Source organism: Trachinotus anak, unplaced genomic scaffold, assembly GCF_046630095.1.
Source record: "Trachinotus anak isolate AG129_WGS33_773 ecotype Australia unplaced genomic scaffold, CSIRO_AGI_Tana_v1 ptg000009l, whole genome shotgun sequence".
NCBI lineage: Eukaryota > Metazoa > Chordata > Actinopteri > Carangiformes > Carangidae > Trachinotus > Trachinotus anak.
Window position 1 is genome coordinate 9821254 of NW_027273860.1, and position 13022 is coordinate 9834275.

The 13022-nt window shown below is 43.7% G+C and overlaps 4 protein-coding genes across 4 annotated transcripts; 3 read left to right on the forward strand and 1 right to left on the reverse strand.

Annotated features, from left to right (window-relative positions):
- Nucleotides 1–3912: 3912 nt before the first annotated feature.
- On the forward strand, nucleotides 3913–4318 carry LOC139625709 (histone H4). Its single transcript, XM_071485899.1, has one exon. It carries the CDS (start codon nucleotides 3960–3962, stop codon nucleotides 4269–4271), a length of 312 nt encoding a protein of 103 aa, XP_071342000.1. The 5' UTR covers nucleotides 3913–3959; the 3' UTR covers nucleotides 4272–4318.
- A 3961-nt stretch (nucleotides 4319–8279) lies between these two features.
- On the forward strand, nucleotides 8280–9019 carry LOC139625307 (histone H1-like). Its single transcript, XM_071485160.1, has one exon. It carries the CDS (start codon nucleotides 8346–8348, stop codon nucleotides 8988–8990), a length of 645 nt encoding a protein of 214 aa, XP_071341261.1. The 5' UTR covers nucleotides 8280–8345; the 3' UTR covers nucleotides 8991–9019.
- Nucleotides 9020–11325: 2306 nt separating this feature from the next.
- On the reverse strand, nucleotides 11326–11805 carry LOC139625309 (histone H2A). Its single transcript, XM_071485162.1, has one exon. The coding sequence runs from the start codon at nucleotides 11749–11751 to the stop codon at nucleotides 11365–11367; it is 387 nt and encodes a 128-aa protein (XP_071341263.1). The 5' UTR covers nucleotides 11752–11805; the 3' UTR covers nucleotides 11326–11364.
- Nucleotides 11806–12102: 297 nt separating this feature from the next.
- Nucleotides 12103–12599, forward strand: LOC139625308 (histone H3). The gene has a single exon (XM_071485161.1). The coding sequence runs from the start codon at nucleotides 12135–12137 to the stop codon at nucleotides 12543–12545; it is 411 nt and encodes a 136-aa protein (XP_071341262.1). The 5' UTR covers nucleotides 12103–12134; the 3' UTR covers nucleotides 12546–12599.
- The last annotated feature ends 423 nt before the right edge of the window (nucleotides 12600–13022 follow it).

The following is a 13022-nucleotide window of genomic DNA, read 5'->3' on the forward strand; positions in this document are numbered from 1 at the left end:
TAATGGTCAGGCACCATCGTACCTTGGAGAGCTTATAGTTCCCTATTTTCCCAATAGGACACTTCGCTCTCTAAATGCAGGTCAACTTGTGGTTCCCAGAGTTTGTAAGAGTAGAATGGGGGGGCAGAGCCTTCAGCTATCAGGCTCCTCTCCTGTGGAACCAGCTCCCAGTGTGGGTTCGGGAGGCAGACACCCTCTCTACCTTTAAGACCAGGCTTAAAACTGTCTTGTTTAGTAAAGTTTATAGTTAGGGCTGGCTCGGGTATGTCCTGACCCATCCCTTAGTTATGCTGCTATAGAGCTAGACTGCTGGGGGATTCCCATGATTCACTGGGCGCTCTCTCCCTATCTCTGTCTCTCTCCCCCTCTCTCTCTCGATGACCTCATGCCATTAACTTTGTTTCCTTTTCTCTCCCGTAGTTTGTGCTTCTCCTCTCTCTCCCTCTCTCTGTCCTCATTCTGCAGGTATCTCTGCCTCGGGAGCAGCAGGATCCAGATCCACCACTACTCATCTTTACTATTAACCACTGTTACCTGTCATCATTATTATTGATAACACCATTACCTACACAGCTGTTCCTGGTCTCTCTCTCTCTCTCTCTCTCTTCTCTCCCCTCTCCTCCCCCTCCCCCTCTTTCTATCTTCTCCTAAACCCAACCGGTCGAGGCAGACGGCCGCCCACCCTGAGCCCGGTTCTGTTGGACTTTTCTTCCTGTTAAAAGGGAGTTTTTCCTCCCCCCTGTCGCCAAGCGCTTGCTCGTTGTGGGAACTGTTGGGTTTTTCTCTGTAACAAAGTAAGGTCTTGACCTTACCCTGTAAAGTGCCTTGAGATCATGTATATTATGATTTGGCGCTATACAAATAAAATTGAATTGAATTGAATTGTAAAGAGCCAAAAAAAACTGAATTGTCAACATTGCAGGCAACATTGCAGCTGATTGAAAAGTCACAAAAACAATAGCAATATGTTTGACAGTGCTGTACATAGGAAGGCTAAACACATTTGTCTCTAGTGAACAAAGCCTGTCTGATCTATGCATATGATTTCTGGTCCCTGTATTTGTTGTGCCAAAATATGTGTAAAGATTTCGTAATCCTGGTGTAACACTCCTAAGAACCCAGACTGCAGTTACAGGTATCAGTGATCCACTCTATACTTTGCAGTATTTGGAGGGGGCACCCATCTGGATCTGGAGCCTTGTTTGATTTGAAATGGGCTATGCTAATTTCCATCTCAGATATTTCAGCTGCCATCTGATTTCTCAGCTTATGAATTAATTTAGAAAGGTGACAATCAAATTAAGGTTGGGGATATAAATTCTGATAAAGTGTTTCAAAAAAATCTTATCTTATCTATATTTTTTAGTTTGTGGAGTATAGCCTGCATAAGCCAATAATTAACTGGCTCTTTCTCCCCTTTCCTAATATTTCTTTTTTGTGAGTAATACCTTTTTTTGTATTTCTTTATTGAAGATCTCATTTATTTTATTCAATTTCTTTATTATTTGCTCCCTACTTTTTTAGTCTGCTGTGTCTTTGTGGTCTCATTCTGAACCTGTTGGAAGTGGATGCTCCCACTTTCACTGCAAACTCTCTCTGAGTCAAAAAACTATTTAGGAGCACCACTGTTTGTTGCGGGAGTTGGAGGTTACAATCCAGCAGCCTGTATATAAGTCCACATTTTGTCAAAGGCCTTCTCAATATAAAAAAAAAAAATACAGCAATTGTTATTTTCTTCTTTCTTGTTAAAATCTCGCTGGACATCTTCTGCCAGCCTTAAGGTATTGTTGGTTGTACTTCTTGCCTTCCTAAATCCGGCCCGGTGGATCCCCAGAACTCCTGGAGCATCGAAGTGGGTCTGGAGTCTTGCAGCCAGCACCCTTTCTAGCAGTTTCCCGAGATTGCTCAGGAGGCTAATAGGTCTGTAGCTGGCAGGCAAATGAGGGTTTTTGTGTGGTTTGGGGATCATAAACACCAAAGCTGACTTCCAGGGTTTTGGGAAGTGACCAGTATGGAGGCAGAGGGTGTATACGTCTGCTAATTGGGCTAAAAACTCAACTGATGCCTCTTTGATTAACCGGTTCTCCACTGTGTCCTCACCAGGAGCTTTCATTTTCAGCTTCCAAAAATGCTCCTGGAGTTCGATTATTGTAAGCTCTTTGATTAGAGGATGGTTGATTGCAAAGTTTACTATGGGTAGATGAGTGGGCAAACAAACCTGGTGCTCTACTATCTCCTTCCACTCTGGATCAAACAAAGGGTCATCTGGGCATGAGTGTACATTTTGTAAGTGCTCTTTAAAGACTTGTGCCTTTATTGTATACAATGGATCTTTTTATGAGCAGGGTAACTCCTCCACCTTTACCTTGGGGTCTGTCTCTTCTTAAAATATCATAGCCTGGTAAGGAGGAATCTAAGTGTGGAGAGAGAAAGGTTTCATTTATTGAAGCAACATGAACATCTTTTTCTTGGAGAATTTGGATGAGCTCTTCTTTATTTGATCTAATTCCCCTAATATTAATATGTAAGATGTTTAAGAGAAACTATTTACTTACTGAAGATGTTTCTCAAAATATTTCCAGATGGCTTCATAGTGTTTTTTGTCTTGGCACAGAGTCTGAAGCACGTTTTGAAGAGTGGTACATTGGCCCAGGGGTCTGGCGTTTTTTTTGGCTATGATGGAGATGAGAGTGGGGGTGTTGAAGCATGGAAAGATAGGTGGGCCATTGCTTGGAGGCAGCAGAGTGGTTTCCTACACAATTGGCACAATTAAGTTTATGTTTCGGCCTTGGACAGGATTTATGTGAATGACCTGGCCCGCATCTGACACATTTGGTTTCATTTTTGCATTTCTGAGCTGCTTAGACTAGATCTGAGTCGTTTCTTTGATTTTTGTACCAACATGAAATCCTGGTTATCGTAAATGTCACTCACAATCTGGGCATATGTTTTATCATTACTTGGTGCAACTGAAGTTAGAGTGTTTTCATTCAATAGTAAGTTATTAATTCTTGTGAGCGTATTCTGTGACTCGGGCACAAATGAAGCAAGTGGTGTCTTTTGAATATGTACATTATCTTTGAATAGTGTTTGTATTTGGCTAAAGATGGTTTTCAGAATTTCCTCTGATTTGTCATTATGGTTAATAGTGCTTGCTATTGACACAGGAGCATTGGTTGAGCGTTCCATTTCTTCAATGGTTTTGTACAGCATTTTTAATAAAGTTGTCCACACTTTGATTCTCAACTTGGTGGAGGTCGGCAGGAATAAAAGTTGGCTTGGGCTTGGTGCTTTGTTGGGGTTTCAGCTTCATTTGTTTAGAAGAGTCAGCAGTAGATTTTTGCTTAATTGAACTGGTTTTGGGATCAGATGCTTGGGACCACACTGGCCAAACTCAAACTGATCTTTTGACAAGTGCCACAGTGTAAGCTGGAGTTTGTGATCATCAGGGATCAGGAACACCGACCACAGTTGTGTCATTATACATAATAATATTCCTTTTCAATCATTTACAGACAGTGTTTCATCTGTAATGTGTTAACAAGCGTACAGTATAAGATGATGTTCATAAGTTGATTGTACTATTTTGTAAATGGATTAAAAAATCAGATATAACCCTAAACCTCATTCTTTACTTTATTATTTTTACATTGTTGTTCTCCTACTTTTACTGAGTTAAAATATCGAAATATTTCTTTTGCACCCCTGGATAAATCTCATAGAGCCCTGACAGTCTTGTTAGAGTTGAGCAGGGATGATTCACGCTCTGGTTCAGGTGGCGGCGCTAATGCACCAAAGAGTTGGTGATGAACGGCCATGAAAAGCCACAGAAGAAGAAGAAGTTTCCCGCCCCTGTCTTCTATCCCGCCCCTGTCTTCTATCACGCTCTCAGTCAGGCTTTGAATCACCGTCAACTCCACAGTTTCCATCATTGATTTGACAACAAGCAAACAGCGAAGATGAGTGGAAGAGGCAAAGGAGGAAAAGGACTCGGTAAAGGAGGCGCCAAGCGGCACCGTAAAGTCCTCCGTGATAACATCCAGGGCATCACCAAGCCCGCCATCCGCCGCCTGGCTCGTCGTGGCGGAGTCAAGCGTATCTCCGGTCTGATCTACGAGGAGACCCGCGGCGTGTTGAAGGTTTTCCTGGAGAATGTGATCCGTGATGCCGTTACCTACACCGAGCACGCCAAGAGGAAGACGGTGACCGCCATGGACGTGGTGTACGCTCTGAAGAGACAGGGCCGCACTCTGTACGGCTTCGGCGGCTAAACTCACCGTCAACACACCATCAAACAACGGCTCTTTTAAGAGCCACACACTCGCTCATGAAGAGCTTATTCCTTATGTTTAACATCGTATGGTTATGAATTGACTATTACGTTTTCAGATAAGTTTAAATCGCTGTCCAATTAGTCAATGTGAGAAGTTGGCTTCTTTGCAGAGAAAGTGTTTCCAGACAATATCTATTCAGATCACTATTGGTTTTGAAATGACCAGGACCATGATTTGCACCACATTTTCCCGCGGAGGTGTGTGTGTGTGTGTGTGTGTTTTTTTTTTTTTTTTTGGTTTAAATTGAAGTAATTCCACATATTCTGCAAGTCATTGAATTTCCTGAGAGTAATTGGCAGTTGGGCAGGAAAGAGTGGGACCCAGTGGAAAGGTTCTTTGGGGATGCTGAGGCAGGTCCTCCCAGTCAGACTCAAAATCCAACTTGTACCGGATTGGACCAGAGCCGAGACCAGAGACGAGAGCCCGAAGGTCATGGACTGTGGGGTCGCCAACTTTTCTTCCTGGTCGAATGTTGGTGACATGGGCCCCAGATAACTTCATGAAGTCATTGTGGAATAGCTGGGTGACCTTGTATGGGGATGGATGCAGACGTGCAGTCTCGAAGATGACAATATAGTCTAACTAACCCCTTTGATTGACTGAAAGTACATTTACTGTCTACAAAGTTGAAGAAATATGAACTAGCTTACCAGATGACTCAAAGAGAAGAGCTAATGCTTCATTTGTGGTCAGCGGAGCCCTCTTTCTCATGCGGTCCGCCATCTTTGTATGTAGCGGCAAAAATGCCTGAGTCAAAGAGATGACTAAGGCAGACAGTGATTTTAGACTCTAACAAGCGTTCTGATAGGCTGAGGACATATACAATATTTATTTGGAAGAGAGGTTTGTTTAGTTTTTGTTGTTGACTCTTTTTAGCATTAATATTAGTTTTCACATGTTTGTCCTTATGGTGGGAGCACTGGTTAATAGTGCTTGCTATTGACTCAGGAGCATTATTTAATCTTTCCATTTCTTCAGTGTTTTGTAGGGCATTTTTAATAAAGTTGTCCACACTTTGATTCACAACTGGACGTGGTGTATGCTCTGAAGAGACAGGGCCACACTCGGAGGTTAAATTCAATTACTGTCAACAAAACAACACAATGGCTCTTTTAAGAGCCAAACACCGAGTCATAGAGAGCTCACATTCTCTGTACTGATGAACCATAAGGTTATGAATCGTTTGGTTAACATTCATAGTTAGATTACGCAGCTGTCAAAATGAACAACAAGTGCGGGATAGTAATTTGAAAAGTAGTCTCAGAAGAGTGTTGTACGTGTTAGAGAGGGTGATGAGTTATCCTACAAACCTATAAACTACGGCTCACACAGAAAACCTACCAACACATATCAGCCACCAGGCATCTAATGATCTCTGAAAGGTTTAAATTGTTGTTTATAACCTCTTTTCTTTTGCCGTTAATTCAGTTTTTACAGCCTCCCCCTTATATAATAAACTGCTAATCCACTTGAATCTATGTATAGATGCTGATAGTCTGTAATAAAATCTTCATATGCCATTTTTTAAAATAAGGATCATGATGTTGATTGTCTGTTTCACCAACCAGAGCATTTCAAGCGACAAACATTAAAAAAAAAAAAAGCTGCTTTTAACCTGCTGCAAAGCTTTTGGCGGTTAGATGGATAATATTATACAGGAAGAGAAGTTTGGATAGTGTGAAGATTTTTGACCATTTTAACTCTCATTTTATTAGTAGTTACCTATCTTTGTTCTCCACCTTTTTCACCGCTTCTTAAATTTCCCACTTTATTTCCCTAATTTCTCTCACAACTGTTTTTTTTACAGATGGTCAGTTAGTATTTTAATTTCTTGTTCACATAAATATCAATGTTTTTCTTCTCCCTCTCTGCTCCGATCCAAACTCCTGCTTTTTGTCATTGCGTTTTGCCCCTGAAGCTGATTGTTCAAACTGAGTTAAGTAATTCATTAACATTTCAGGTTTTCTCACATGGATTTTAACTACGTCTTTTCTTCTTTCTTCTTTTCTTGTTTTTCTTTCTGCACTAATTGGCTCCAGACTGTAGGCGACTTAAACGTAGACATGTTTCCAATCACAGAAGGGGGACCACCCTTCAAAATGCCTGAATCCGCCAAGTCTGCGCCCAAGAAGGCTATGACCAAGACCCCTGGAAAGGGTGGCACGAAGAAGAGAAAGACCAGGAAGGAGAGCTATGCTATCTATTTAGCTAATTGTCCACTACTAGCCGGACAACTTAGTTGTGTGAGGTTTAAATGAAATTGTAGCTTTGCAGTATAGCAAGGCTGAGCTAGTCAGTGAGAATGGCTTAAGTCAATCTTATATATTCTGTAACAAAAACACAGCTACTGTCCAAAATGCTGATTCAATGCTGATTGAAGAACCTTGTGCATGTCCCAAGAGATTTGAGCTGTCTACTCCTTTGACATCAGTGGTGTCTTTTAAAATGCATGTAAATCCTCAATATTTGATGAATGGACATTGAGTCTTGCTCACTGCTACACACAGTGGTTCTGGATCAATGTGCTGAAGTTAGCAGACGATAAAACCTGATTATCTCTTCTAGTTTGGAAGGAAAGCCCGACATGAATTTCACCTCAGAATAACTGCAGTGAAATACTGTGAGACACTGACCCGATGGAGTTATTTACTCTACATGAAGGTGATATTTTCAGCAGTGAAACTAGGATGAGTTGTTGCACGTTTTTAAATTCACTTTCTTTCAGTCACTTTTCAGCTGATGCCACGAGAAGGTTGGATGTGTTTAGTTTTTAATTAAAAGATCTTTTTTTTTCCCACTAGTGAAGAAAAAACTTAAAATGACAATTAAACACACAATGCACAACATCTGTCAACACCCACTGACATCTTAGGTCTATATGTAGATTTATGTAAATACATATGTTTGGATGTGCATCCCTGAGTGAAATCAGAGGTCTAATACTTTATGTACAGGTCAGTGTCAATTACTGTTTGAAGATGGTATATTTAGTCTGGATGTGTTGACTGTTCATATCATGAGGACAATGCATTTAATAATAATTGTGTAATATCTCTGACACTCAGCAAAGCTCCTGACTTTTGTCTTTCTTTGGAGTATTTTCAGGAAACACTCGCCTGTTATACTGATACACAGCTGTATCACAGTAACATCTGGATATTTATTTATTGTACTGATATTTTCATACATCATTCTCAGTGTTTACAGTAAAGATACCAAACCTCAACAGACTCTATCAAATACCTGAAAAGAGAAATAAAATGTTTGACTGTGATGTCACACTTCTTGTGTTTGTATTTGTTTTCATTCAAACTATTCTCATTATTCATTTAAAGTCATAGAAAACCTGGACACTCCCTCCTTTGTCCTGGCGCATCAGACTAACATGTATTTCTACATGTGCTCAATAATCTCCATCATCCTCAGGATGAAATGTTCACAGCTCTGACAGGGAGTCTGGTTAAACTTCACCATGAGCCTCAGCCACCAGCAGTGTGTTTACTGCATGGAGAGAAACTGGAGTTTATTACAAAGCGATCAGCACCAGGTGCTTGTTTTTACTTGGGGTCTCTGAATAAACATGCGGACCAGTTGGAAAAGTAGTTTTGGTGAAGCTGTGGTGCATTTGAAATCATTTTAGGAGAGAAATGAGTGGGGAAAGTGAGGGAGCAGCGCTGGCCACCACCGTGAACAGCTGAGGTTTAGAGGCTCCACAAACAAAATGCAGAGAGCATCAGAGCTCTTGATGAGTGAAATATGACGAGAGCAAAGTCCGCTGTCGCCTCCCTTCATCGCCAGCACTCAGCAGCTTTTCCACGGTGATTTTGGACACTTTTATCGGGGACGAGAAAACACAAGTGTCCCGGTGTTGAAGCTGCTCCGAGGAGCCTCTGCTGGGCTGAGTCTCCACGGTTCTCATGGTGTGTTTAAGTTCCGCCTCCTCTCCGAGTTTCTCCTCAGTCCGCTCAGTGACTGCGATCATTGCTGTCGCTGTTCAACCAGCAACAAACTATGGCAGAAGAAGCTCCTGCTCCGGCCGCCGCCGCCGCCGCCCCGGCGAAAGCGGCCAAGAAGAAGGTGTCCAAGCCGAGGAAGGCCGGCCCCAGCGTGGGAGAGCTGATCGTCAAAGCCGTGGCCGCGTCCAAGGAGCGGAGCGGCGTGTCGGCGGCCGCCCTCAAGAAGGCTCTGGCTGCCGGAGGCTACGATGTGGACAAGAACAAGGCCCGAGTCAAGACCGCCATCAGGAGCCTGGTGGCCAAGGGCACTCTGGTCCAGACCAAGGGAACCGGCGCGTCCGGATCCTTCAAGATCAACAAGAAAGCTGAGCCCAAGGCCAAGAAGCCGCTGAAGAAGGCCGCTCCTAAAGCCAAGAAGCCCGCCGCCAAGAAACCTGCAGCGGCCAAGAAGCCCAAGACGGCGGCAGCCAAGAAGCCGGCAGCTGCCAAGAAGTCCCCCAAGAAGGTCAACAAACCCGCCGCTGCCAAGAAAGTAGCCAAGAGCCCCAAGAAGGCCGCCAAGAGCCCCAAGAAAGTGGCAAAGAAGGCCCCAGCAGCCAAGAAGGCCCCAGCAGCCAAGAAGGCTCCTGCAGCCAAGAAGGCCCCCGCCAAGAAGGCCGCTAAACCCAAAGTCAAGAAGGCAGCACCCAAGAAGAAGTGAGCTGTCCTCAGTCTGACTCCTCTTCTTCATCCTCAAAGGCTCTTTTAAGAGCCACACATCCGCCATAAAGAGCTGTTGTTCCTTATCAGTATTTGGAATAATGACACTTCATGTCATTTTTCAAGCCAAACACAACAGACAAGTGACCACATGAACATGAGAGTTCACCACTTACAAATAATAAACACTTTCATGCTTAATTGTTACATCTTCATTCTAAAAACAAAACAAACAACTTTGCTCTTTAAACACTGAACCTCAATAGATGACAAGTAGACTAATTTAATAAGTGTTGACTGTTACACACAGACCTACACAGCAACTCCATACAATGACCAATATTTTATATCACTTTGGCTTCTTGGTCTGATGACAATGAATGACCTCTGTTGAACTGGATATCTGGGATAAAAGTCCTCTGGTCATTTCAATACTCTGTGTTTACCAAGAAGACCATACGTTTCATGTAACACTGCTACACTCATTTGAACATGCCAAGAAGACAAATACTCATTTTTACTTGGTATTTTTAAAGATGTCATGGTAAAATGAAGGGACAGTTACATTGAATGATGATTTTGTGTGTGTGTGTGTGTGTGTGTGTGTGTGTGTGTAAAAATGAAAAGAATATAGGCTACTTACTTTCACCTGCACTTACTAAAAATGTGAAGTACATTCATTGATTATTGTTTTTTCTTTTTAATAAAAACATCAAAGAGCTCAGCACAACATTGGTGTACACAATCAGCATTCATAATAATGATAGAATTTTTTTTCTGTAATAAAACGGAGGAGATTAGACTTAAAACCAACTCCTCTTATTCGCCTTCTACAGAAGCAGCTGAGTATCGTGCTCAGTGTCAGATTCTTTCTCCTTTTGAGAAATTTGAGACTCTGTCTCTCGAATCATTGTCAGCCACCTGTCTGTTAATAATCTTTCTGAACCACTCCAGTCAGCCTTCAGGACCTGCCACTCCACTGAGACAGCGCTCACTAAAGTAGTGAACGATCTTCTGATTTCTATGGACTCTGACTCCACCTCTGTGCTCCTCTTATTGGACCTTAGTGCAGCTTTTGATACGATCGATCACTGTATCTCCTTGACGGACGTGTCTCTGGCCTGGCCCTCACCTGGCTAAAGTCTTACTTATCTGACAGGACACAATATGTCTCTTATAATAACACTTTTCAGCTTGGAGCTGGATTTCACCAAAAGTGTAACATTTTATTTTGCAAAACCTTATTAGAAACAAGCAGATAGTTAGTAGATAGACTAATACTGTAAACACTGTAATAATTGGAACAATCTGTCTCTTTTTGACAAAATGTCATTCAGAGTAACTAATCATGGTCATTCATGGTGCAAAGGATATATTTATGTAAAAGTGAAACCTGTACTGAATACAACTATAAAAGAATATGTGATCAAACTGAATTTAATTGTATTTTAAATGAATTTAACTCCTTTGGAAAACTTGTTGACAAATTGGCAGAAGCTGCTGTGTAGGTGGACATTGGGAATGTTTGAATGCTTAAAAATACAATTTGGGGGTTGCATTGTGGTCCTTGAACACATTTTTTTTTTATCAATTAAGGTTTAAAAAGGATACTATACTTGCTAATTTTTTGACGAATAAAAAGCCTTTTTCATCTTTGATGAGCATACAAAATATGCAGGTGCATGTAAAAAGAAGCTATAGTTATTATTACAAAACAAGGAAAATAATAATATATATATAATTTTACAAACATCTTTAAGAGGAATCTCATTGACCGTCTTTGGGATCCAGTGTTTTTGCAGAGTGGGTGAAGTAGTTGGTGTGACTGCAAAGGAAATGATCAATGAAATTGTACTGTAATGAATGAACCCTGATCACTATCACAACCTCATGGGAAATATTTGGTCTTATATCGTTGTACATCAAGCAGGTTCTCTCAGTGGAGTTTACAGTCCCCCAGGAGGACCGCTGCTGTGAGCCCATAGAGGTGGGATGTAGAGGCTTTGCTGCCCGCTGCAAAGAGCCTCTAGGTGGATCTGGATAAAAAGGTGAGAAGGGTGAACCAACCCTGGCTGGGCCCTGAGTGAGGATGTCTGATGTTGCTAGACCCGAAACATCGGATGACCTCAGGAGACACCACTGATGATGTGTCCCAGCGCATCTACAGGTGTGTCTATGCACTAGTTTTATATCATTGTGGTGTTTATTAGCACAATAATAACAATAACAATAACAGTAACAATAATAATAATAATAATAATAATAATAATGCATTTTTTTCCCCAGGTGCGCTATTAACACAAGGATGTGTGCTCTTTGAGAGGTGAGTGTGTGGCTCTTAAAAGAGCCTTTGTGTTGTTTCCAGCAGCTGGACTTTACTTGGCCTTGGCGGGCTTCTCGGTCTTCTTGGGCAGCAGCACCGCCTGGATGTTGGGCAGCACGCCGCCCTGGGCGATGGTGACTCCCCCCAGCAGCTTGTTGAGCTCCTCGTCGTTGCGGACGGCCAGCTGCAGGTGGCGGGGGATGATGCGGGTCTTCTTGTTGTCGCGGGCAGCGTTTCCCGCCAGCTCCAGGATCTCGGCGGTCAGGTACTCCAGCACGGCCGCCAGGTACACGGGAGCACCGGCACCCACTCGCTCGGCATAGTTGCCTTTGCGCAGCAGCCTGTGGACGCGGCCCACCGGGAACTGGAGCCCGGCCCGGGAGGAGCGGGTCTTCGCCTTAGCTCTGGCTTTGCCGCCGGTTTTGCCTCTTCCGCTCATTTTCGACAAACCTGCTCAAGAGTCTGGACTCAGAGAAACTGCGGATGAAACGGACTCAACCTCCTTTATATGTCTGCGAGGAGCGGGACTGCTCCTGCCTGACCAACCACAAACAGGCTGCAGCTGTCGGCGGCCGCTGCGACTTTCAGCGCCATTTTCAAAGCGCTTTCCTCCAATAAGCGGCGGAGGACCGGGCGGAGACTGGCTCCTCTGGGCGGCGCTGAGCTCCGGGAGGAGCCCCTCACCAATCAGGACCCGGAGCTGAGAAGCGGCGTCACTCTTTCGCAGCCGGTCCCGCGGTTTAAGAGCAGAGAGCCGCCTCTTATCTCTACACTTTTCTCCTCCACAGAGAAACAAGCAGCGGCAGCAGCAGCAGAGTTGAAATGGCAAGAACCAAGCAGACCGCCCGTAAATCTACCGGAGGCAAAGCCCCCAGGAAGCAGCTGGCCACCAAGGCTGCCCGTAAGAGCGCCCCGGCCACCGGCGGCGTCAAGAAGCCTCACCGCTACAGGCCCGGTACCGTGGCTCTGAGAGAGATCCGTCGCTACCAGAAATCCACGGAGCTGCTGATCCGCAAGCTGCCCTTCCAGCGCCTGGTCCGAGAAATCGCTCAGGACTTCAAGACCGACCTGCGCTTCCAGAGCTCCGCCGTCATGGCTCTGCAGGAGGCCAGCGAGGCTTACCTGGTCGGCCTGTTCGAGGACACCAACCTGTGCGCCATCCACGCCAAGAGGGTCACCATCATGCCCAAGGACATCCAGCTGGCCCGCCGCATCCGCGGGGAGAGAGCTTAGACTGTTCCTGCCCTGACTTCAACAACAACAAAGGCTCTTTTAAGAGCCGCTTCACTTTGTACTGAAGAGTCACGTCCTCTCACTGTGTTACACTTTAACTATCAACTGTTATTAACAAATGAAGGGATTCACTGGGAAACTAATTAGTTAAAGGAGTAAAAGTTCTGTGGATGTAAGAAGTCAATTATGCTATTACTATAGTCTGCTCATTTGCACCAAACTCAGTGGAGGATACAGTAATAATGAGACAAGTTGGAGCTGTAGACTTGTATAAGGCAGATGTGTTGCATAAAGATTACACACAGCAAATGAATCAAGATTTGATTCACTCCAAGTTTACCAACAGTCTCACAAAGGAGCTTGAGAAACGGAGATAACTCTGTAACCACTAACTCCAATTGAGACCGTGACCTAAACAGACAGTTTTCACAGGTAAAAAAATCAATCTGTTCAAAATCAAGCCGTCCATCAGACTCC

Bases quoted from the DNA above. Each gene is read 5' to 3' on its own strand.
- LOC139625307 (XM_071485160.1), top strand. From the start codon at position 8,346: ATGGCAGAAGAAGCTCCTGCTCCGGCCGCCGCCGCCGCCGCCCCGGCG.
- LOC139625308 (XM_071485161.1), top strand. From the start codon at position 12,135: ATGGCAAGAACCAAGCAGACCGCCCGTAAATCTACCGGAGGCAAAGCC.
- LOC139625309 (XM_071485162.1), bottom strand. From the start codon at position 11,751: ATGAGCGGAAGAGGCAAAACCGGCGGCAAAGCCAGAGCTAAGGCGAAG.
- LOC139625709 (XM_071485899.1), top strand. From the start codon at position 3,960: ATGAGTGGAAGAGGCAAAGGAGGAAAAGGACTCGGTAAAGGAGGCGCC.